Source organism: Papio anubis, chromosome 3 (genome assembly GCF_008728515.1).
Source record: "Papio anubis isolate 15944 chromosome 3, Panubis1.0, whole genome shotgun sequence".
Classification (NCBI taxonomy): domain Eukaryota; kingdom Metazoa; phylum Chordata; class Mammalia; order Primates; family Cercopithecidae; genus Papio; species Papio anubis.
Genome location: NC_044978.1, coordinates 123,725,360 through 123,750,788, shown reverse-complemented (window position 1 = coordinate 123,750,788; position 25,429 = coordinate 123,725,360). Strand labels below are relative to the sequence as shown.

At 35.4% G+C, this 25,429-nt stretch overlaps 1 protein-coding gene across 5 annotated transcripts in view; it reads left to right on the top strand.

Annotated features, from left to right (window-relative positions):
* The window catches only part of ANTXR2 (ANTXR cell adhesion molecule 2), a 154,285-nt gene that overhangs the window by 70,882 nt on the left and 57,974 nt on the right, over window positions 1-25,429 (top strand). For 2 of the 5 annotated variants that reach the window (XM_021938473.2, XM_021938471.2), the window contains exons 13-16: window positions 16,628-16,672; window positions 17,522-17,614; window positions 23,339-23,506; window positions 23,803-23,883. In XM_021938473.2, the coding sequence (XP_021794165.1) occupies window positions 16,628-16,672; window positions 17,522-17,614; window positions 23,339-23,506; window positions 23,803-23,883 (387 nt within the window). Of the gene's footprint in view, window positions 1-16,627; window positions 16,673-17,521; window positions 17,615-22,482; window positions 22,595-23,338; window positions 23,507-23,802; window positions 25,255-25,429 lie in introns of those variants that run through there. The other 3 variants (XM_021938472.2, XM_021938469.2, XR_002522049.2) reach the window with 2 other exon arrangements.

Sequence of the window (25,429 nt, the reverse complement as noted above, 5' to 3'; positions counted from 1 at the left end):
TCGAAGATAGTATGCATAATGCTTCATATACTGAATAGAATTTACTTACTATCTTAGAGCAACAAGGGATTTTTGGAAGAGACAAGTTTACAATTTTCAGAAGTGTCTCACGCATATATGTTATTAGAATCATTTGACAACAGAGATCAATGGACAGCTTTCTCGGGGTGAAATGATTTGCTAGAGGAGCCAGTACAGTTTTATTCATATTCAGATATTGAACTATTGAACCCCTTAAAAGCTAGAAATTGACCTTCACTCTATGAAGGAAAGCAAAAAGTTTGAACATTTGACTAATTACTGTGTCTGTGAAACTATGATATATACCTGGTTAGCTGTACCAGTTTTATATCAGGAAAAAGAAACATATCAAAGTCAGAAACATCCCTTCTATGATGTTTTATATTAAATTTTTAGCCAAAATTTTTATAACATTACCCTGTCAATTGAGCAAATGTTACCTTTTTGGTGATATTTAAGTAAAATAATAATTAGATAATGATTTATGTATTATTTGTTTAAAATCTCTCTCCCCTTATAGACTAATAATTTCATGAAGGCAGGTACTGTGTGTATTCTACCTATCATTGTAAACCAGGCATGTTGCATGGTGAATACTTATTATTGAATGCATCTTCTTGACCTATCCCAATTCTTAAAATTGAGAAAATTGATATTGCTTTACTTGGAAATCAAATTCAAAATAGAGTACCTTTTTGCTGGTTATAGTAAACCTGTCGATTATGGAGAAGTATTGTGCTTGAGAAAATTTATGATACAATCACTCTCGATATAATTTTCATTGACTTCATTTAAACTTTGTTCTGTATAATATATGTACAATGGGAAATGTGGCCTTTGTAATCATTTTTAGTAGGAACTAAGATACAACTACATAAGAATTTCTTAATTGTAATGAAACTCTGAAGTAGAAGCGGTTTAACTTTTGTCTAGTTGCTGCTACATATACCCCACAGGGGTGTCTCACCTGAGAATCATGAACTTACATGGAAAAAAAATACATCTTTCTTTTTCCTTCTAACTGCAATTCATCATTTTTTTCATTGATTAATTTTTTACCCTGCCCACAAAAATATTAACAGTTATGAAAACTGTCACCAGCAGCAATCACATGTATCCCATATCACATTTATAGTTGCTCAGATTTTTTTTTAAGAGTCAGGTTCTCTGTCACTCAGGCTGGAGTGCAGTGGCATGATCATAGCTCACTGCAGCCTAGAAATCCTGGGCTTAAGAAATTCTCCTATCTCAGCCTCAGCCTCCCAAGTAGCAGGGAATATAGGCATGCACCATGACTTGTGGCTACTGTTCAGGTGTCTTTGAAATGTGTTTTACAGGCATTGCTACTTTAAAACTATGATAGTTTCTAGATCTATTACAAGAGCTTATTGTTTAATGAGTTAATAAAGAAACATACATATTTCCATATCTCATATTTTTAAAAATAAATTTGAAAATTACATTTCAATATGATTGGGGTCCTTTAACTTAGGACCCTTTTAAATTCTAAGTTAAAATGCCTTTTAACTTAGAATAATGATTATGGGAACTGGTCCATAGATTCACCAGACTGCTAAGGACGATGTAGTAGTCCATTTTTACACTCCTATAAAGAACTGCCTGAAACTGGGTAATTTATAAAGAAAGCTTTAATTGACTTACAGTTCTGCGTAGCTGGAGAGGCCTCAGGAAACCTACAATCATGGCAGAAGGTGAAGAGGAATCAAAGACCTTCTTCAGGAAGAAGGAAAGAGAGGCCTAGTAAGAGCAGGGAAAACTGCCTCATTAAACATTCAGATCTCGTGAGAGCTCGCTCACTATCATGAGAACAGCATGGGGGAAACCACCCCCATGATTCAATCAGCTCTCACCCTGGTCCCTCCCTCAACATGTGGGGATTATAGGGATTACACTTCGAGATGAGATGTGGGTGGGGACACAGAGCCAAACCTTATCAAGGGGCATATAATAAAAAAGATTAAGGAAAAACTCCTGCCATAGAAGATCTCGTCAGACAAGATGCTTTTAATATGAGAATATTTTTAAATTTTAAATCTTTCAGTTCATACTAAAGACTGTTTTCAAGAATGACAGAGATGTGTTGTAATTTAAATGTTGCAGATAGGGTCCTCTGTGTGTCTGGGCTTTCCATACAAAAGTATAAATCTAAACCAATGATATTTGGAGACCTTTATCTAGTAAGCCTTATAAAAAAGGAGCCTTATGTACATTTGAATATTTAGGCACTACCGTTAATGAATGATAGATTGTGTTCAGTTTTCAAACTGTTCCATGAAGGGAAAAGTTCTCATTTTTTAAAAAACTATGTCTTAACATCTGTTTAAGAGTCTATATCCTGTTCATTGAGTATCCTTCCTTATATCCATCCTCTATAACTGCCTTTCTTTAACAAAGCCGTCATCAGCATCCTGTCTTTTTCCCTAGGTTAAAAAGGCAGGAGGCATTAAAACAAAACTTATCCTGTTTTGAATTGTTAGTTACATCAGAAATTATGGGTGTTTTCATCATTGTTTAGATTAGAGGATATTTTGAGGTAAGAGCAAATTTGTTTTACTAATCAGGATAGGAGAAATGACAGTCCTATAGTTGCATAGTTTGGGGTAACCAGACATTTCAGATGAATTACAGATGAGGTGGCAAACAAAGGCTTTCTGGAGTGTTGTCAATTAGATTGTGTTATACAGCTGCAAATAAATACCTGAATATGCTGAAAGTGACAAATATTCACTTGCTATAGTGTCCTTGGCCAATGTTCTGAGCCTCAAGGGAAAATTGCAAATTCATTTTTCTTTAGTGCATTTAAGACATTACATAAAGATCTCATAAATTTTAATTTAAAAGACCATTTACAAATGGTCTTTTTTATATTTTTAAAGCCCAATTTGCCTATAAGTAAGTTGATCTCACGCTATGAGGGTATGTCTAGCTGGAACTCTATAGAATCATTTTCTTAGCCAGCAACAGCTGTGCTGTTCTTTTCTAAATAGTAATAATGCTGTACATTGCACTTGTTTTTTATTGTTGAGGAGGGCTCCTGGTACCTTTATTGAGGTACTTTGAGAGCAGCCTGATTTCTTTTTTGGAATGCACAATAAAATAGAAGTAATTTAAATTTTAATATGCCTTCCTTATACCATTAATTAAAATGATTTATGTTTGGTTGCCTTCTTGAAATAGAGTGTGATGTTAGGTCTTACTGCTTTCATGGTGATGTTTTCCAACAGAGCATCTTTTACGAAATAGTATCAAACTCATCCTGGTCTCAGTTTATTTGCTTTGACAGAAGCACCTTTACTTAACTCCTGGCAGAATACACACTGTTCTTCTCAGTCCTCATTTAGCATTCTAAATTACATTTATTGTCCAGATTTCAGGCTACTTATTTACTTGTTCAAAGTAGAACTATTTGATCATTGATGAGTTTGTCAAGGAGGAAGAAAAAGCAGAGGAAGAGATAACTTGAATCATATTTTGGTCAGGATGTTGAAGGCTAGATGTTGAAGTTAGATACTTTGTGGGATTCAGAAAAGCAGGACCTCGCAAGCAATAACATAAGAACTATGTGTTTACGTGTGTCAAAAGAAAGGCATTTTACTTCCTCTCTGATCTTATCAAAAAAAAAAGGGAGAATGAAAGGAAGACCCCCATATATTTTAAATAAATTCTTGTAAATGCTAAGAATGTTTCTCTATTGTCTAGGTCCCTAGGCACCTAGATGACATTGCTGATAAATTGGGCATTTTTTTTGTCACTGGCAAAAATCAGTTCCGAAATACTACTTGGTCTACAGTCATTGTACAATATCTTTTTTTTAATCCAAGGCAATTCAATGTTGACAGTTCTTTTCACTCTTTTCTGAATATTGGAACATATGATCGCATCAAGCTGGCTGCAGGCTCCAGTGCTGACATTTTTTAGCGCAAAGAATGCCCATATCACTCGAACATTTGAAAAGTGTTAATGAGCAGATCAAAAGGACTGTTGCCTGAAGCAGCTAACTTTTTTTTTTTTTAAGAAATCGGCTCTCTTCCAAACTGAAATCTTCATTCTAGCAGCTAAGTAGATGAGATGTAATCCTCCCTGATGATGATAATAACAAATGAAAAAAAAATTGGAGAAGAATCAAACTCTGCATATGGTTCATAAAGTGGTGAAAGTGTTTTCCAGAATCTTCAATACAGAGCTGAAGGATGCTAAGTGGAAAAAATTCTGGCAACTAGGCAATATTATGCCTTTTAAAATCTGCAAATTCTCATAAAATATGGTGCATATGAATACATTCTTTTCTGAAATGAATGTGTATTCTTGCACTATTTGATATAAGAATGGGATTCTCATGACTCTAGTTTTTAATGTATTTTTACTAACAGTAAATCTTTCTTTTCTCCTGAACTAGTTTTACTGAAATGTAGGAATGTCAGTTGAACACAGATTTTTGCCATTTTTGGCTTTTGAGCCAAATGGCTTCAGATTATTTTCACCCTTCTTTGTTACTCATGAGGTTGTGTGGCAGAGTGGAGAGAGGGAGCATTTTGAAACATCACAAGAAAACCATTTTGTTTTTCATCCCCAAATTTTTATGTGGGTGACATTGGGCATATTAGCTAAATGTTATATCTATATAAAATGGTGATAAACTCTATCTTACATAGTTATTAAAAGTTTTAAATGTAACTATCTGTGTAATTATCTATCGTCTGTCTATCCATTCATTCATCCATCCATCCACCCATCCATTCATCCATCTGTATATCCATCCATCCATCCACCCATCCATCCATGCAAGGAAGTAAGAACTACTCAACAGATCATAGGCTTTTTCTTCTGCACCCTTTCCCTTTGCAAACTAAACCTTATTTTAAAAAGATGTCATATGGCAGAAGTTGAATTCAGAGTTTGGAGATAGGTGGACTTGGTCCTCGGTTTGAATCCTATTTCTGTGTTTTCTCTTTGTATGTATTTGGGCGAGTTATTGAAGTTAGAGCTTTCCTCTCCTTATATTTAAAATGAGGATAAACATAGTGATTACACAGAGTTATTATGAAAATAAGAGAACTATAGAGACAGCGTATGTGGCATCTGGCAGCACCAATAAAGGGTGGTTCTTGTTAATAGTGTTAACAACACACAGATGAGCCTTAGCTCTGGTTCAGTTTCTGAAGGTGCTGTTATTTGTTGGGATGGTGGTTGTGTCTCTTAATTTACCAGATCAAAATTTGATTTAGGTAGAGCTTTGAGGGCTTTGTTTTCATTATTAACAATGTAGAAAATATACTTGTCAGGACTTTATTTCACTTTAAATTTATAATAAGTCATGAATTATTCACACAAAAGAATAATGGCATGCTACTGAAAATAACTCTAATGTTCTTTTCTGGAGTAAGGTGAATACAATTGCATATAGACATATGACCGTATTTAACCATGGAAAGGCATAGAGACAAAAACCTGGTGGAAACATTGTAATATGTATTTTTTATCATTTTATAAGATTGTCATTTTGACAAGGACTTACAATTAATCCAATTTATTTCCCAGATGAAGAAACTTAGTATATTTCTATCTCCCCTTCTACAGTTGAGTTATCTGACTTTATTGATTGAGGAAAAAATTTAGTGCTTCATTTTCTTAGGGACTAGTAATACTTCGTTTCATGTAAATCTATCTGTTTATTATTTTTGTATATATTTCCTCAATATTTTACTTACACATTTGGAAACCAGCTATAATTTTTTGTGAACATTCTCAGTTCCATCAATTTCATTTTCAGTATATTTTTAGTACCTTCAGTATCTGCTGTGTGCAGAGCACTTTATTAGGCATGATGGCATGTGTAAATGTGGAGAAATGATTATTGCCATTAAGAAATTTGTAATTTTCAGTGATAATTTAAAAATGGCAAAATCAACATATAAACCCAAATTAATGAGGCATAAATGGTTCAACTGTGCAGCAACATATACTTTAAAAAGTTTTATGTCTTCTAGATGCAACAACAGGAAGTTAGTGGGCTACTCTGTGAAGGCTGGTTGGGATGTAACAGGAAAATGATCATTGTATTTGGGGGAAGCACCAGGATCATCAGGCTGGCTAGAGAGGAGGTGCATGCAGGGGGATGTTTGTAGGTACATGTTAGGCCTTAACTGTGGAGGGACTGACCCCATGCTGAGGCATTTTACCAATGAGAACAGAAAAACTGGCTCATGTTTATGTGCTGCAAAAGGGGCTTTGATACGTTATCTTGCAGTTTGTATTAGATAAAGGATCTCCAGTGAAGAGAAGGAATGTAAAGATGTCTCCCATGATACTATGTGAGTTTGACAACAGTGGTCATATGGGGATTTTAAATTGAAATTCAGTTTTCCCATATCATTGTTAAACTGGATGCTGTACGGGATAATGAATATGACATTTTAAAAAAGGAAGAGTTATGGAGAGGGATGTTGAGTAATTCTCAGGAGGATGTAATACAGAACAGGGTTGGGGATACTATTTATGTCCTCAGAAATTTATATAACAGTGCAAGATGTACATGTAATAAGAAGAGTAAATTTGAAGTCCTCACGATGAAATGAAAATGAGTTCAGATATATTATTCTCAGACTTAGTGGAATGGAAGGATGTACCTTGATCTTTTTCTAGTGAGAGAACTCCAGAGAGTAGTTTATGGAAATTCACAAAACTAAGAGTGGAAGCATTACTTGTAAGGCCTTTCCAAGAAAATTTAGTAATTTATTGATTCAAATTGTGAACACTGGGACTATTTATTCATTTTTTTACCAGGAAATGGTGGATTAAGCTTCTGTTAGAAGAATATTGACCTGGCTACATAGGTTAAAATGGGGAATCAGTTGGAGATAGAGAAATAAGTTAGATGTCTAATTTAACTACAAGTAGAGCATTTAGTCATTGATGCAAAATGGCTATGGTAATTACAACCATCAATAAATTTTGTGAATATAATTAAAATTCTTAGAATGGGGTGGTGAGAAAAGATGGGGATGCATCTCCTTTGTCTGAGCACCATTCATTTATTTCTAATGGCTCAGCCATACTTAAAATGTTATCAGTTCTAGAAACCACACTTAGAAATATTGATCAAATCAATATGTGCTAAAAAAAAAAATTAAAAAATAAAAAATAAAAAAAAAAAAACTGACCAAGATAACCAGATAACTCAGAACTATCTCATGAGAAATGTTTGATATATTTAGGTTCCAGATTGGTAGACTCAATAGATACATGGTAACTATCCCAGCATTCAAAAATAGGAACTGGTCTCCTCTGAAAGAAAGAGTGCGCGCGCGCGTGTGTGTGTGTGTGTGTGTGTGTGTATGTATGTGTGTGTATGTATGTGTGTGTGTGTGGCGTATTGCCAGACTCTAGGATCAAGATTAAAGACTGGAAACTACAGAGTGGGAAGTGCTTTGGCTTCATTTGGAGGAATAACTTTCAAATGATGTGGGTTCCTTGCCAATGGACTGAATTGCTTTGTAAGGTAGAGGATTTCTCTTTATTGCAGTAATTCAAACATAGTTAGACTACAACTTGGTGGAAGTTTTCAGAGTATTGAAGTTTTGATTGTGTATGCATTGGAGGAGTTGAAACAATGTTGTACTAGATACATTTAAGGTACAAAGAATCTTGAGAATATGCTTTTAGGAGTGACCGGGGAAGATGAAAAGAATCCCTTCTGCCGGGCGCTGTGGCTCAAGCCTGTAATCCCAGCACTTTGGGAGGCCGAGACGGGCCGATCACGAGGTCAGGAGATCGAGACCATCCTGGCTAACACGGCGAAACCCCGTCTCTACTAAAAAATACAAAAAACTAGCCGGGCGAGGTGGCGGGCACCTGTAGTCCCAGCTACTCGGGAGGCTGAGGCAGGAGAATGGTGCAAATCCGGGAGGCGGAGCTTGCAGTGAGCTGAGATCCGGCCACTGCGCTCCAGCCTGGGCGAGAGAGCGAGACTCGTCTCACAAAAAAAAAAAAAAAAAAAAAAAAGAATCCCTTCTTCCTTTGTCCTTCCCTCTGCAGTCCATCTCTTCCTTCCCTTTCTTCTTTTTCACTCTCTCAATTTGTTTCTTCCTCTCTTCTCTCCCTTTCTTCCTGCCCTTTTCCCTCTCTTCCTAATTTCCCTTTCTTCATTCTTCCCTCTCTTTCTTTGTCCCTTCCTCCCTCCTCTTCTCTCCCCTTCTCACTTCTTTCCTTTTCCTCTCTTCTTAACTTTCCTTACTTCCTTGAAGGTCTAATTTGTGCTAGACATTCTATTAAATACTAGAAAGGTAGTGAGGAGCAAAGCAGATGTAACACCTGTTCCCGTGCAACTGACTATTTCTTTGTAGATAAAATTAATAAACTTACCCCTTTTTTGGTAGATAAAATAATAAACTTGGATAAATTCTAGGAGAGAACAATGCATCTGTGCATATCAAGAGAATCATATATGCTTTGGGAAAATAGGGAGAATTCATCAGGGAGAAAGGAAGGTGGGGGATATTTCAAAGAATGTATTGGGCATGGAAATGGTTTGGTAAAGTCATTAGAAGGGAGAAAAGAGATTATGGATTATGCCAACTTTTTGAAGCTGCAACTGAAAAAAGTTACTCACTTGAACGGAACAGGGAAGATTGGAAGGAGTGTTAGCTTTTAAATGAAGATGGTTAGGGTAGCTTTGATTTTGTTATAAAATGCTAGCAGATTTGGTTTTCATTAATTGTTTTGGACATGCAAGTTCATAGTCATATGACATGCTTTCCTTTTTTATAGAATAAATATATCTGCAGTTGGATGAACTTATTTTGTTTTATTATTGTATTATTTTAAATCTTAATTCTCTACTGGCATTTATTTCTGGGCTAATTATAAAAAGTCATAAAGTTTTATCTTTCATGATTACCAAAATCTACTGGAATTTTGTGATTATTGAAAAAATAAAATTGAATTAAATAAAAGAATTAAATAGAAATAATGGCTTTTTTGTAACATTCAAAGGGAGATTCAGTCAAATTTAATTACTGTCTAGTTGTATCTGTATTTTCATCATTATTGTCTGTGTATTTTTTCCCTGAGGTTTGAATCTAAACTAAAATTTAGATGAGGAGAATATTATACACACAGAAAATTATGGGTCAGTTCTCTAAACATTATCAATAACATCAGTAAAAACCCTTTCACTATGGAAAATATCAAATATTTATGAAGACGGAGACTAATATACATACCCACAAAAATTAAAAATTAAACAAAATTTAAAAAACTAAGATAATGAACTTCCCACTGAGTCCTCATCACTCAGCTTCAATGATTCTCAACTTATTGTCAGTTTTTGTTTCAATTTTTATTTTAGATTCAAGGGTACATGTACAGGTTTGTTACAGGGGTGAATTATGTGTTGCTGGTGTTTTGTGTACAAATGATTTCATCACCCTGGTAGTGAGCATAGTACCTGATGGGTAGTTTTTCGACCCTCACCTTTTTACTAAGTCTTCACTTCAAGTAGGCCATGATGTCTATTGCTCCCATCTTTCTGTCAATTTGTACTCAATGTGCAGCTTCCACTTGTAAGAAATACATGTGGTATTTGGTTTTCTGTTTCTGTGCTAATTCTCTGAGGATAATGGCCTCCAGCTGCATCCATGTTGCTGCCAATGATATGATTTCATTTTTTAAAAAAATAGCTGTTTAGTATTCACTGGTGTATCTGTATCACTATTTTTTTTTTTTTTTTTTTAAGCCAGTCTATCGTTGATGGGCATCTAGGTTGATTCCATGTCTTTGCTATTGTGAATAGTGTTGTGATGAACATACAAGTGCCTGTGTCTTTGGTAGAATGATTTATATTCCTTTGGGAATATACCCAATAATGGGATTGCTGGATTAAATGTAGTTCTGCTTTAAGTTCTCTGAGAAATCTTCAAACTGCTTTCCACAATGGCTGAACTAATTTATATTCTCACTAGCAGTGTATAAACATTCCCCATTCTCTACAGCCTTGCTAACTCCTGTTTTTTTTTTTTTTTTTTTCCTTTTTAGTAACAGCTATTCTGACTGGTGTGAAGTGGTATCTTGTTGTGGTTTTGATTTGCATTTCTCTAATGATTAGCAATATTGAGCATTTTTAAAATAAGCTTGTTGGCCATGTATATGTCTTCTTTTCAGAAGTGCCTTTTCGTGTCCCTTGCCCATTTTTTTAAATGAGGTTGTTTGTTTTTTGCTTTTTGATTTAACTTCCTTACAGATTCTGGATATTAGACCTTTATTGGATGCATAGTTTCAAATATTTTCTCCCATTCGGTAGATTATCTGTTTACTCTGTTGACACTTTCTTTTGCCCTACAGAAGCTTTTCAGTTTAATTAGGCCCTACTTGTTTATTTTTGCTTTTGCTGCCATTGCTTTTGGAAACTTCATCATGAAATCTTTGCCAAAGCCTATGTCCAGAATGGTATTTCCTAGGTTTTCTTCTAGAGTTTTAGGTTTTATATTTAAGTCTTTAATTCATTTTGAGCTGGTTTTTATGTATAGTGAAAAGAAGGGGTTTAGTTTCGATCTTCCACATATAGCTAGCCAGTTATGCCAGAATCAGTTACTGAAGAGGGAGTTCTTTCCCCATTCCTTGTTATTGTCAACTTTGTTGAAGATCAGATGGTTGTAGGTGTGTGGTTTTATTTCTGGGTTATCTAACCTTTTCTATTGGTCTACAGGTCTGTTTTTGTACCAGTACCATGCTGCTTTGGTGTACTCTAGCCTTGTAGCATAGTTTGAAGACAGGTAGTGTGATGCCTCCTGCTTTTTTCTTTTTGCTTAGAATAGCTTTGGCTATTCAGGTTCTTTTCTGGTTCCATATGAATTTTATAATAGTTTCCTCTAATTCTCTGAAAAATGATGTTGATATTTTGATAGAAATAGCATTGAATCTGTAAATTGCTTTGGGCAATATGGCTATTTTAACAATATTTATTCTTCCTATTCATGAGCATAGAATGCTTTTTCATTTGTTTTTGTTGTCTCTGATTACTTTCAGCAGAGTTTTGTAATTCTCATTGATAGATCTTTTGCCTCCCTGGTTAGCTGTATTCCAAGGTTTTTTTAAATTTCTTTTTCTTTTTTTGACTGTTGTAATTGAATTCTTGATTTGGCTCTCAGCATGGACATTATTGATGTACAGCTATACTACTGATTTTTGGACATTTGATTTGTATTCTGAAAGGTTAGTGAAGTTGTTTATCAGGTTCAGGAACTTTTTGAAATAATATTTAGGTTTTTCTAAATATTGAATCATATTATCAGTGAAGAGGGATAATTTTGACTTCTTATTTTCCTATTTGAATGCCTGTTATTTCTTTCTGTTACCTGATTTCTCTGGCTAGGACTTCCAGGACTACACTGAATAGAAGTGGTGAGAGTGGGCATCCTTGTCTTATTCTATTTCTTAAGAGAAATGCTTCCATCTTTTGTCTGTTTAATAATAATGTTGACTTTGGGTTTATCATAGATGGTTCTTACTATTTTGAGGTATGTTATTTGATGCCTAGTTTGTTGAGAATTTTAATATGAAGGGATGTGGAATTTTATTGAAAGTCTTTTCTGAGTCTATTGAGATGATCATGTGGCTTTTGTTTTTAGTTCTGTTCGTGTGATGAATCATATTTATTGATTTACATGTGTTGAGCCAACTTTGCATGCCAGGGATAAAGCCTGTTGGATCATGGTGGATTAAGTTTTTGATACACTGCTGGATTTGGTTTGCTAGTATTTTGTTGAGGACTTTTGTGTCTATGTTCATCAGGCATATAGGTCTGAAGTTTTCTTTTTTCATTATCTCTCTGACAGTTTTGGGTATCAGAATGTTGTTAGCCTTATAGAGTGAGTTATGGAGGTGTCCCTTCTCCTCAATTTTTTGGAATAGTTTTGGTAGGATTGGTACCAGGCCTTCTCTATGTGTCTGGTAGAATTCAGCCACGAATCTGTCCTGTTAGGGCATTTTCTGGATTTTTTAAAATTACTGATCAAGTTTCAGAACTTGTAATTGGTCTGTTCAGGATAAATATTTCTTTGTTATTCAATAATCAGAAGTGTATGGTTTTAGGAATTTACCCATTTTTTTCTAGATTTTTTAGTTTGTGTGCATAAAGGTATTCATAATAGTGTTTGAGAGTTCTTGTATTTCTGTGGGATCTGTAATGTCCCCTTTGTCATTTCTGATTATGCTTATTTGGATCTTCTCTTTTTTCTTTATTGATATAGTTAGTGGTTTATCAATCTTATTTTTTGAAAGAATCAAATTTTGATTTTGCTGATCTTTTTTACAGATTTCATATCTCAGTTTCCTTCAGTTCAGCTCTGATTTTGGTTTTCTTTTCTTCTGCTAGCTTTGGGGTTGGTTTACTCATGGTTTCCTAGTTGCTCTAGGTGTGATGTTAGCTTGTTAATTTGAGATCTTTCTAACTTCTTCATGTAGGCATTTAACACCATAAACTTTTCTCTGAAAACTGCTTTAGCTGTGTCCCAGAGATTCTGGGATGTTGAATCTTTGTTTTTATTGATTTCAAAGAATTTTAAAATTTCTCCCTTAATTTCACTCTTTGCCTGAAAGTCATTTAGGAGCAAGTTTGTTTAATTTCCCTGTAATTGTATGGTTTTGAGAACTCTTCTTGGTATTGATTTCTATTTCTATTGTACTGTGTTCTGAGAGTGTGATTGGTATGATTTTGTTGTTTTTAAGTTTGTTGAGAATTGCTTCACAGCCAAGCATGTGGTCGATCTTAGAATAGGTGCCATACGCAGATGAGAAGAATGTATATTTTGTTGTTGGGTATTCTGTTGATGTCTGTTAAGTCCATTTGGTTAAATGTTGAGGTTATAGGTCTCGAATATCTTTGTTAGTTTTCTGCTTCAGTGATCTGTCCAATACTGTCAGTGGAGCGTTGAAGTCTCCCATTATTATTGTGTGGTTATCTAAGCTTCTTCATAGGTCTCTAAGAACTTGTTTTATGAATCTGGGATCTCCAATTTGGGAGTGTATGTTAGGAGAGTTAAGTCTTCTTGTTGACTGGAAACTTTTTTTTTTTTTTTTTTTTTTTTTGAGACGGAGTCTCGCTCTGTCACCCAGGCTGGAGTGCAGTGGCCGGATCTCAGCTCACTGCAAGCTCCGCCTCCCGGGTTCACGCCATTCTCCTGCCTCAGCCTCCCGAGTAGCTGGGACTACAGGCGCCTGCCACCTCGCCCGGCTAAGTTTTTGTATTTTTAGTAGAGACGAGGTTTCACTGTGTTAGCCAGGATGGTCTCGATCTCCTGACCTCGTGATCCGCCCGTCTCGGCCTCCCAAAGTGCTGGGATTACAGGCTTGAGCCACCGCGCCCGGCCTGACTGGAAACTTTTATCATTAAACAATGCCGTTCTTTGTCCTTTTTGATCATTGCTGATTTAAAGTCTGTATTGTCTGAAATACGAATTGCAACCCCTCTTAGTTTTTTGTTGTTGTTGTTTTCTGTTTGCTTGAAAGATCTTTCTCTATTCCTTTCCTTTCAGCATATATATATGTAATTTATGTGAGATGAGTTTCTTGAATATAGCATATAGTTGGGTTTTGCTTCTTTATCCAACTTGCCACTCTGTACCTTTTACGTTGGACACTTAACCCATTTATCTTCAAGGTCAATATTGATATGTGAGGATTTGATCTTGTCATGTTGTTAGCTAGTTTTTGTATAGAGTTGATTATATAATTGTTTATAGTGCCAGTGTGATATGTACTTAAGTGTGTTTTTGTGGTGGCAGGTCTTACATTTCCATGTTTAGTGTTCCCTTTAAGACCTCTTATAAACATATTTGATAGTAATGGATTCCCTTAGAATTTTCTTGTTTGAAAAGGATTTTATTTCCCCTTCACTTAGGAAGCTTAGTTTGGTTGGATTTGAAATTCTCGTTTTTTTTCCCCAAATTTCTTTTCTTTCAAGTTGCTGAATATAGGCCCCCAATCTCTTTTGATTTGTAAACTTTCTGCTGAGAGGTTCACTGTTGGCCTGATGGGATTCCCTTTGTACTTAACCTGGCCCTTCTCTGTAACTGCCTTTAACATTTCTTTCCTTTGTGTTGAACTTGGAGAATTTGATTACTAGATATCTTATCTTTCCCAGTATATTTTAAAGAGTCTCTGAAATTCCTGAATATGCATGCCTACCTGTGTAGTGAGGTTGGGGAAATTCGTGTGGACAATACTTCAAATATATTTTCCAAGTTGCTTGTTCTCTATCTCTTTCAGAAATGCCAGTGAGTCATAGGTTTGATCTCATCACATAATCCCATATTTCCTGGAGGTTTGTTTTTTCATTTTAAAAAATTCTTAATTTTTTTTCTGGCTGCATTGATTCAAAGGAGCAGTCTTTGAGTTTTCAGATTCTTTCCCAGCTTGGTCTATTTTGTTATTAATGCTTCCAATTGCGTTATAAAAGTCTTATAGCAAATTTTTAATTTTCAGAAGTTCAATTTTTTTTTATTTTTTCATAAAATGACTATGTCATTTTCCAGCTCTTGGATCATTTTATTAGTTTCCTTGGATTGGGTTTCAGTCTTCTTCTGTATCTCACTGGGCTTCCTTGACATCCAGATTCTGATTCTGTATCTGTCATTTCAGACATTTCAATCTGGTTAAGAATCATTTCTGGGAAGTTATTGAGGTACTATGTGGAGGTAAGAAGACACTCTGGCTTTTAAAGTTGCCAGAATTCTTGTGCTGGTTCTTTCTCATCTGTGTTCGCTGATTTTGCTTTACTTTTTGAAATTGCTGTCCTTTGGATGAAGCTATTTGCTTTTATATTCTTTGATGTTTTGAGGGTTTGAAGGCAGTATAAGTTGTATTTAGTTGATTGACTTCATTTCTGGATGCTTTCAGGAGGCCAAGGCTCAGCTTAGCACTCCTGAGCTTCATGCCAATGCCTGGGGGACTGGGACTGGGCATGTGGCTTTGTTCTTTGACCTCTCGAGGTCAAGCATTTTCTGCACTGGAAGGGCTGAGATGTTCCCAGACTGCTGGCAAAACACTCTGATGGGGGCTGTTGGCAAAAGTGCTCCAGTGGTGGGGGCAGGGTACCACAGGAGAATGCCTTGAAGGAGGAGGTCACCAGAGAGTGCACACTAGTGGGGTGATGGTGTGAGATGCACACAAGTGAGAACCAACAGGACAGTGGGGAACCACTGGTGTGTGTGCAGCGGTGGAACATTATTGTCAATCTTACTTCATCTGTATCTGTATCCAATTCCCAACGCCTAAATTATTTTGATGAAAATATCAAAATCATATCATTTCACCTGGAAATATTTGTGCATACCTTTAAAAGACAAGCAGTCTTTAAATATATATCCATGATCATAGTAACATACTACACATTAAAAATAATTCTTTGATGAGGAAAAAATGGAACCACATTTTCAAAGTTACTATTGTTTTAAACCTTTGAAAATTTAACAGCATAGTTGAAACATTTGACATCAGATGACATCAAGCTGGAACATTTTCAGTTTTGCCTCTTAATATAGAGACTTTGATGTGTACCTGAAGTGGCTGAAGCCATTGACACTTGGTCAAAGATTTTTCCATCATGATGGTGTGAATATCCAGATAGCCCAATACCAGTAAAGGTCATTTCAACTTAAGCCTTAGGCTCCATTCTATTCACGAGAAGAATTAACTGTATTGGGGCAGGTGGATCACCTGAGGTCAGGAATTCGAGACCAGCCTGGCCAACATGGTGAAACCCCGTCTTTGCCAAAAATACAAAAAAAATTAGCCAGACTTGATGGTGGGTGCCTGTAATCCCAGCTACTCCAGATGCTGAGACAGGAGAATGGCTTGAACCCGGGAGGTGGAGGTTGCAGTAAGGTGAGGTCACACCATTGCACTCCAGCCTGGGCAACAAGAGTGAAACTCCGTCTCAAAAAAAAAAAAAAAAAAAAAGAATTAACTGTAAAAGATTTCATGAGTAACGCATCATAGGAAAGGAATCTTGGCTAAGAAGCTGATTTGTTATAAGTAGCTTCAAGCAACAGTTTGTATACTTACAGGCTGTTAGGAGACTCTCAGTTGGCGTCTCATTGTGGTCAGGTGCCAGTTTGGCTGGAGTCATCTGGAAGCTCGGTGTGCCTGGGTGTCCAAGATGGACTTTTCTCTTATATGTCCCATATCTCCTCTCGAATGGCTGAAATAGCTGGGGATCAGCTGGTGTCTCCCTGTCACCACCCAGCCTAGATTGGTTTGTGTTTTCTCACAGCTTGATGGTCTTGGGGTAGATTTCTGACCTGACAGCAGTGTTCCTCAACAGTGAGTGTTCCATGGATGTTAGGGAAACTTAAGTTGTTTTGACCTGGCCTCAGAAGTCACATAATACCTTTTCTACCTTTTTCTGTTGGCCGAAAGCTAGTTATAGGCAATCCAAGATTCAAAGAGAGGGGCATAAATATTGGGTGGCAAGGTTCATTGGGGGACTTCTTTGCACCTACCACAGTATTTTATGAATCTGATTATTTTACACATCCTTACTATTTCCCCCCATGCCATAGAAATTTTTGTATTTGATATTTTTTGACAGGTTATCAAGGATCCTCCACCACCACCGCCCCCTGCACCAAAAGAGGTGAGTGCCTAAAAAAACTGATATGGCTGTTTTTTTTTTTCCCATATGCAGATACCTTATCCAAATTCGATTAATTTTGTCTGTTAGATAACTGTGATACCTATGTACTGACTTTTTAATTTATAAAAATCAGTGGTTATTTTTCATCCTCTTATGATTTATTTCATATGCTAGAGGAATGGGACCTTCATACATTGCTAGATATAAACTGACCATTGGAATCAATAGTATATAAAGATTTAATATACTTTTTATACTGCTATATCAATAATTCTGATGTCACTTAGGTTATTTACAAAAATGATCCAAGCTGACAGTTGAAAGATCCTATTACTTTTTTCAAAATTCTTGGTGCTTTTATATAATTCTGTTAGCCAGAATCATGTTAGGAACATGAAATAAGGAATGTGCAAGTATTGAATATTTTCAAAGCTCCTCAACTGCCTATCTTTTCAGTTCAAATTTCATAGAATCCAAACCTACACATACATTGATGCTTTAATGACTGTTAAAATGCTGTCCTAATTTTAATATTTTATCTTTCTAAATATGAAGTGATGAAAGATTTGAAATACCAAATGACTCCCATAGTTAAAGAGCAACTTCTAGTTACCTAGGGATGATGTAAGAGAGATTCCTAACATTTGAGGAGGGAAAGGAGTTCTCATATCCTGTGGAACTCCACTCGAAATTTATGCATGTAAGTGTAAATACATCCACATGTTCTATATATAGTTTTTTTCACATAGTAATGGAGTAATTCAGAAAAATATTTAAATATGAGCCAGTTCTGACTAAACAGTATTTTAAGAAATTAATTAAAAATATTTATAAAACATATTTCCACAGGAGGAAGAAGAACCTTTGCCTACTAAGAAGTGGCCAACTGTGGATGCCTCCTATTATGGTGGTCGAGGGGTTGGAGGAATTAAAAGAATGGAGGTTGGTATCTTAAAAAAAATAGAAGCTGCTAATCTGGAGTATGTATTCCTAGGACTATTAAGCCATCGTAACTCTCTTTTTCACAATTCAATATTATAATATCATCCGTGTGTGCTTAACACTGGGTCTTTTCTGGATACATTTTTTTTCTATGGAATCATCCTAGCCACTGCGAAGCTGGCCTAGAAGAACTGGTTTCCTTAGTCAAAGGATTGCATTGATAAGACCTCTGAATTCTAAGGGACAAAACAAAACTAGGGTTTTTCTTATTTTGGAAAAAATTACTGCATAGAACGTCAACTTTGAAGAAGCCAGCCACTTCAAGTTGCAACAATGTTCTTCTTTGTAAAGATCCGATAGTAATCTACTATTTGAGAAGAAAAATGTTAAAATATTCAATAGCATGGATCTGACCTTATCACAAATATAGAGAAAGCACATTTAATACTTTGTTAGTTGCCACTTATGAACTATTGTAATTGATATTATATATCATTTATAGAATGCATTGAACTTTCGGACTAGCCCAAAGTGTTGATTAACATTGAACTTTAATATTATATCTTAAAAATCAAATAAGATTTTCTTATCACCATGAACTATTTTTTCAAAGTGATATATTATTTAGTAATAAGCAATTATTACCAGCACTGAGCTCTTAACAACAGTGTAAACAGGCCTACATCCCATCCCAAGGAGCAATTCAAGGAATTTTTTTCATGAACACATTGACTTTATTATTAAATCCTGGCATTCCTTCCTTATTAGTTATAATTTTCCTTTCCAATTAGAATGTGTTTTATGCATTTTACCATTGTTGCACATGTTTCCTATTGTCATATCTGCTTTGTGCCAGCAAAAATTGATAACCTAATGAACAACCCCACAATTATTGCAGTTTTCTTCTTTTATACGTTAAAATAAAATTCAGATTCCCGAGGAGAGTTTCCCTTTTCAGAATAAATTTTGCTCTTCTCCAGAAAAAAGCCCAGACATACTGAACATGGTTGTCATTCCCAAAGTGTTTATATAGGTCATGTGACAGTGATTCTTACTTTTCTGGACCACATTAGATCTTGAAACAATGGACATTTTCCCTGAGAGCTTGCCCTTTATTGTTGAAATATCCTCTGAGACGGATACCTCATTGCCAATTATCCGTGGTTAAAGGCAATTGCTAGATGCAGTTAAGTTGGTCTTTGGAGAAGTTATTGCATGTGTTTTTGTGTGCTAGAAACTGAGAATCGCAAACAATATAAGAGAACATGGCTAGGCAAGTTCTTGTTGCTTGACACGGAAGGTTATTTTCCTTTCTTACCTTTGTTGTGTCATTCTAGACATGGAAAGGTGGGAAGAAAGTATATAGGATGTTCCCATATGTATAAAACATACACTTTTAAATAAAGCTGTTACAATCAAATATCCAAATATGATCTGTAACAACTTATTTTTAGTTGATTTCACCTCATTCCAAAATGTGTGTGTAAAAAGATCTGTATAACAGGGGAAAAAAAGACTTGATAGGATATACCAAAAATGTGAGTAGGTTTCTCTGGATGGAAAATTTTCAATCTATGCTATATATTTACTTATTTTTTAAATGTATTTGAGCATGTAGTAGTTCATATTCAGAATAATAAGCTTAATACCATTTTGAAATTCACTCATGTAAAATACTGCATGATAATAAAGTAAGGATATTAGTATGTGAGCCGTAATTGAATAAATAATATTCTTGCTTAAAAAAACTAGGAATATGTCAAATTTTTGTTAGTTCAATATTCCAGTGTTCCAAAGATTGAGGTCTCTTTCTAAAGGAAAGGAAATGTGTGAGTGAGATCCTGAATGGGTCCTGAGTTAAAAGGAACATTATTGGTTTATATTTATGAGAGCCAAGAGCACACACACATCCCTAACTAAGCGATAGTTCAAGTTTCAAGAGTTATTAACTCTTAATATGTGAAATTATGTTGCCCACCCATCCTTTTCAGTTGAACAAAATTTGAGACCAAAAACCTCAGCCTACTTGTAATAAATCTGGGTCCATTTTAGTTTTGGATAATTTTGACTACCTTGCATGAGGTATTCCATCAATAAGATGGAAATAAGAATGAGAATGAAGAAAAAAAATGGAAAAGCAAGTGTGGATGTTACAAAGGGGAAACACAATACAGGTTGAGTATCCCTTACCTGAAATGATTGGAGCTAAAAGTGTATTAGATTTTGGATTTTTTTCAGAGTTCAGGATATTTGCACATACTTAATGTGATATTTTGGGGAGGGGACCCAAGTTTAAACATGCAAGTTATTTTTGTTTGATACATACCTTATACACATAAGAGGAATATGTTTGACATACTCCTTATATACACATAAGAAGAATATGTGTATAAGGTGTATGTCAAACATAAATGAATTTAAAATATGCAATAAATACACAAACATAATGCACAAGCATAAATGCATGTTATGCTTATATATTTTGTAAACAAAATATACAAACATAAATGAATTTTAAAATAGAACAATGTTTTAAAACAATTTTGTGCATGAAACAAAGTGTTGACTGTGCCCCAACAGATGAGGTCAGGTGTGGAGTTTTCCTCTTATGCTGCTAAGTGGCACTCCGAGGGTTTCAGGTTTTAGAGCATTTTGAATTTTAGATTTTTGAACTATATGCAACCTGTATATAAAAATACACAATAACAATTGAACTGAGAATTAAGCATCATCAAACATTTTCAAACATGAATTTATTTAAATGTGGAGAGGGAAAATAGAAAATCACAATGTTTCATTTATCTGCTTATTTGTTAAGAAATCTGGAGTGGATGATGGGGAGTTCGCATTATGTTGCCCTGGCTGGTCTTGAACCCCTGAGCTCAAGCGATTCTCTCGATTCTCTCTTGTAGCTGGGGCTACAGGCAGGTGCCGCCATGCAAACAAAATTTGTTTTAAAAGCATGCTTATTCAAACCTGGAAGGTATTTCTCTTTTTTTTTTTTTTTTTAAAAAAAAGCTCTTAAACTAGGAAAAGTAAAGGAATTATAGAAATTATGAGCACATGTGAATTACAGAACACATTTTTATAGCTCAGGTTATTTTAAGCTAGTATAGGGATTTTTACCTAGAATATTTTTTCTTCCTTCTTCTTTAAATTAAATATTTAAACACTATGGTAATGGGAATTTTAGAAAGCTGGAACTGAGATGATGTTAATAACAGCTGTTAGCACAACTGATCCACAATACCTAATGACTTCAAATGTGTGTTTCTGCCAATTCAGTATGAAACTGTTTTTGTTTCTTTTCTCGATTCTGAAATTGCTCCTCAATGATATAACCTCCTAGTCATCCAAATATGCTCTGGAAATTATGGAATTTTATTGCTTATAATGAAAGCCAAGTGGAGTTGGAAGAATTTAGCTATCAAGCTTACACTTATTTTTTTTTTCCATCATAAAGCCCGATATATTAATTCTGCCAAGGCTTCCTTTAGCAGTCTATTCTTGTTATTCTTTTGTCCTTTTTCACTGTCTCAATGTGGTCAAATTAAAATATTAAAATGTATGCATACATACACATATACATATATATGTTTAATTGCTTTTAAGAGTTTGAAAACTCAAATAATTCCTAGTTTCAGACTTCGAGTAAGTGAGAGTTGTTTGTGGTGGTGTTTGTGGTGGTGATGATGTTAATGATGATTAAATAGCTCCCTCATGAACTAAAACTAATGAATTTATTTAATGAATCTTCTTTAGACCTCAGCAACTACATTTCTCAAGTACAGTCATTTGATAGTCTAGTACCTAGAAATGCCACGTTGGGTCAGAACTCTAGTTTAACTAGCTTCATTTTTTTTTTTTTTTTAATCTGAGAATAGTGCTAGTGAAACTTGAAAGAAGAATATGATTATCATGACCTTTGCAATATCAACTGTGAAACATAGGCGAGGGAGCTGTCTATGGTAAAGCCTATCATTTCTGAATGGATCTAAATTGTATCTACTTCTTTTTCTACCCTGAATGACTTCTCTAAGTTAGGACATTTGTGTCTTTACTTAATTGTGTATCTTTTTTTTTCCTTAAAATGGAGCCTGTACAACTACAAGGGTATGTGTCCTGATTTTAGAGTTTTTAGTACAATTTAGCTGTATCTGAATATTTTATAAGTGTTAGTTTATCTAGGTGATGACACTGTGATTGGAAAGAGAAGGTCATTTCTCTGGAAAGAAAGCCAACTATCTAGCTCTAAAGGTTTAATGGTGTTTAAAACAATTTTAACAACCTCATAAAAAACATTCTAGTATCATTGATCACACTGAAAGATATAGATACATTTTAATGACTCAACAGGGCCCACTTGAAATTGAAAGCCCATTCTAAAATTGTAGTAAAAAAAGGTAAAAACACCTAAGTAAGCCTTATCAAAAAGACTGAATAGTTCTTTCCATGGATAGTAATCTTCTCTATCCCTACCCACTAATTCAGATCATTAAAATGCTTTAGGAAGTCTTAGGATTTTTTTTTTCTTTTTAGAAATCACTTAACTCTGGTGTGTCATAGTGTGCCCTGGTTACGTCTTAGTATAGGTTTTTAGAGCTTCACTTCTCTGACCTTGCCCATCTTTGGTGATGTCCTTGGTTTTTGTAGGACTTTCCACTACTCCTGGTTGGACAAGCTCTTCTCCAGGGGCTGCATCCTATTTACATGCCCCGTTTGATTCAAATTTAACTCTTAATTTCTGCCTATTGAAAAATAAAGCAATCATTTGATCGTATGGTTTTTCAATGTCAAGATTTTTCAGAGGAGGAAATTTGCTGTAATTTGTGGAATTCTCTACTGATCCTGAACTTTTCGTTTCAAAGCAGTCTTTTCAGATTTGTCCTCCTCAATGAAAAAATCATATGCCACACAAGCATACTCGGATGAACTTGGGAACTAAAGGCTGAACACTACATTACAAAGCAGAACTAAAAAGTAAAGAAAACTCATATATAATTATTTTACTTTCAAAAACTAAATGTTCAGATCATACTTTTTGCCTTAAACAAATGTGATGAAAAGTTTGGCAGAAGCAACTCTTTTGTATAAAATACATTTGTAAAATTCAAACCCATTTGAAACTTATTAACCCATTTCTATCCATGTTCAGATCCATGCCCCGTCACTTACTAGCTGTTTGGCTCTGGGCACATCACTTAACCTCCTTGTGCCTCATCTGGAAAGAATAAAATGTAGTCTCTATCTCACTGCATTTTTGTATGGATTAAATGCAGACTGACACATAGTAATCACTCAGTAAATGCTAACTATCATCATTTTCATATATTTCTTCCAGTGTCATCACTACATATGGGTATGTGTTTAGCTAGCAGGGGAGCAAACCAAATTAGAGAACAGGATTACACACTGTCATGCATTTCATATGTAAACCACAAATGGACTCTTTATTTAAAACTATGGAAAAATGGTTGCTTCAAATTTAGTTGGCTTCAGATTTTTGCAAAGGGTCTTTTTGTTTTTTTGGATCTTAGTATTAAATACAGTAAGGAGTGGTGAGAAACCTATTCAGCCTCAGAAGAGGAGAAATTAGGAATTAGGATACCTGCTCATCTTCTTTTTTTACTCTGAGATGTGAACTAAAGGACCATAGACTCAATAAGAGCCTGTTCCTCTAGGACACTTTATGTCTTATAACAGTACTCTCTCTTTGTTTTACAGGTTCGTTGGGGTGATAAAGGATCTACTGAGGAAGGTGCAAGGCTAGAGAAAGCCAAAAATGCTGTGGTGAAGATTCCTGAAGAAACAGAGGAACCCATCAGGCCTAGACCACCGCGACCCAAACCCACACACCAGCCTCCACAGACAAAATGGTACACGCCAATTAAGGTACGTGTCCAAATTTTGTGTAATTTAACTGAGAACTTCTGGAGACATTGTAACATTTTTAGTACCACGTCTCGCCAACTACTTTAAAGAGGGTAGATCAAATTGCAGACGTTCATTGTACACTCTTAGCAGCTGAATACTTTCTTGGCAATAAGGTTTTTATTACTTACTAGTTTACCTTATGAAAGAAATGAAGGTAAAGATGATTTTATTTTCTTCGTTTTACGTCTTCATTTATTCAGTACATAGAGATTGAGTACATTCTCTGGGAATTCACAAGTCTCATTTTCCCTTAGGGTCGTCTTGATGCTCTCTGGGCTTTGTTGAGGCGGCAGTATGACCGGGTTTCTTTGATGCGACCTCAGGAAGGAGATGAGGTTTGTATATGGGAATGTATTGAGAAAGAGCTAACTGCTTGGGTCAGTATAATGAAGGCAGGGAAATAGTAATAAAAAATGATTTTAAAGCCCTATTGAACTTGAGGAAGGAAATACTGTCAAGTGTAGGTTTCTATTACATAGAGTTTTCTATAAAGTACCTGTTATTAGAATGCATCTTCAAACTACATTTTTACACCATTCCTTTTTCAAGTAATTCTTTACAATTCTGGTCATTTGTACACATACTTTAATAAGCACAATCATTGCATCAGCCCTTGACTTTGAAGACACAATGTTCCAACAGACTGGAATTTAGTAGCTGAAGTCCTTCTCTAGCATTTAGTAGCATTTAGTAGCAATAAGGCCTAGGGCAAAGGCCTCAGAATCTGTTTTATAGGTATAAGTATGTTCCCTGCCTTCAACAGTTGATGTTATCGAATTTCTTGACTATTATGTAAAAGTGTCTTTAAAGTTATAAAGCATTATAAAAATCTGTGATGGTGATAAACATACACACACACACACAATATGTATATGTATATATTTTTCCCCATCAGGGAAGTCTGTCTGAAGCTATATTTTTGTTTGGAAATGTGGCTACAATTCCTCTAGTTCTGTAATTTCTGTAATATACTAGTACTATTTTCCACTGTATTGATGTAAGAAAAATTGATTAAAACCTTTTCGTATGTAACAATGGTTAGATTTGGTTCAGAGACAGTACAGTTCATAACAGTAGTGATGCAGGGCAGGGGAGCCCCAAAATTGAAGCTCAGCCTGGGAGAGTTCTTAACTTCACCTAAGAAGGAATCTGATGCAGGGCAGGAGGGTTCCCAAATTGGAGCTTAGCCCCGGAAGTTTCCTGGCTTCATCTAGAAAAGAATTCAAGGGTGAGCCAGAGGTGTTAGCAACTTTTATTGAAGCGACAGTGCATAGCAGCAGCGGAGGTACTACTCCTTGCGGAGCAGGGCTACCCTATAGGCAGTGTGCCCAGAGGAGCAGCTCAGAAGCAGTTCTGTAGTCACATTGATATCCACTTTTAATTATATGATAATTAAGGGGTGGATCATGCAGACATTTCTAGAAAAGGTGTGACAACTTCTGGGTCGTTGGGTCGTTGTCATGGAAAGTGGTGGTAACTTCTGGGTGTTGCCATGGCAATGGCAAACTGACATGGCACCCTCGTCAGTGTGTCGTATGGGAAAGTGTTTTTGCCCCGTCCCTGTTTTAGTTAATCAGCAATTAGGTCTGGTGTCAAGCCTCACCTCCAGAATCCAGTACTGCCTCCTACCTCAGTAGAATTGGTTCATTGTGTGTCAACATGAACATTGCTCTGTTTTAACAAGGGAATAAGCTTCATGAACTTCAGCTTCAGGGGATTTTTTAAAAATCCAATTTGAGAAAATTTATTCCTGGAATTTTCCCAATGGATCATCATTTACTGTTTGCTAAGACCGTAAGTAGAGAGAACTAGTTGGTTTATAAAGCAGCCTCTTTCATTATCCAATCACTGTGGTTCTTCATAAAAAGTTTTCACATAATG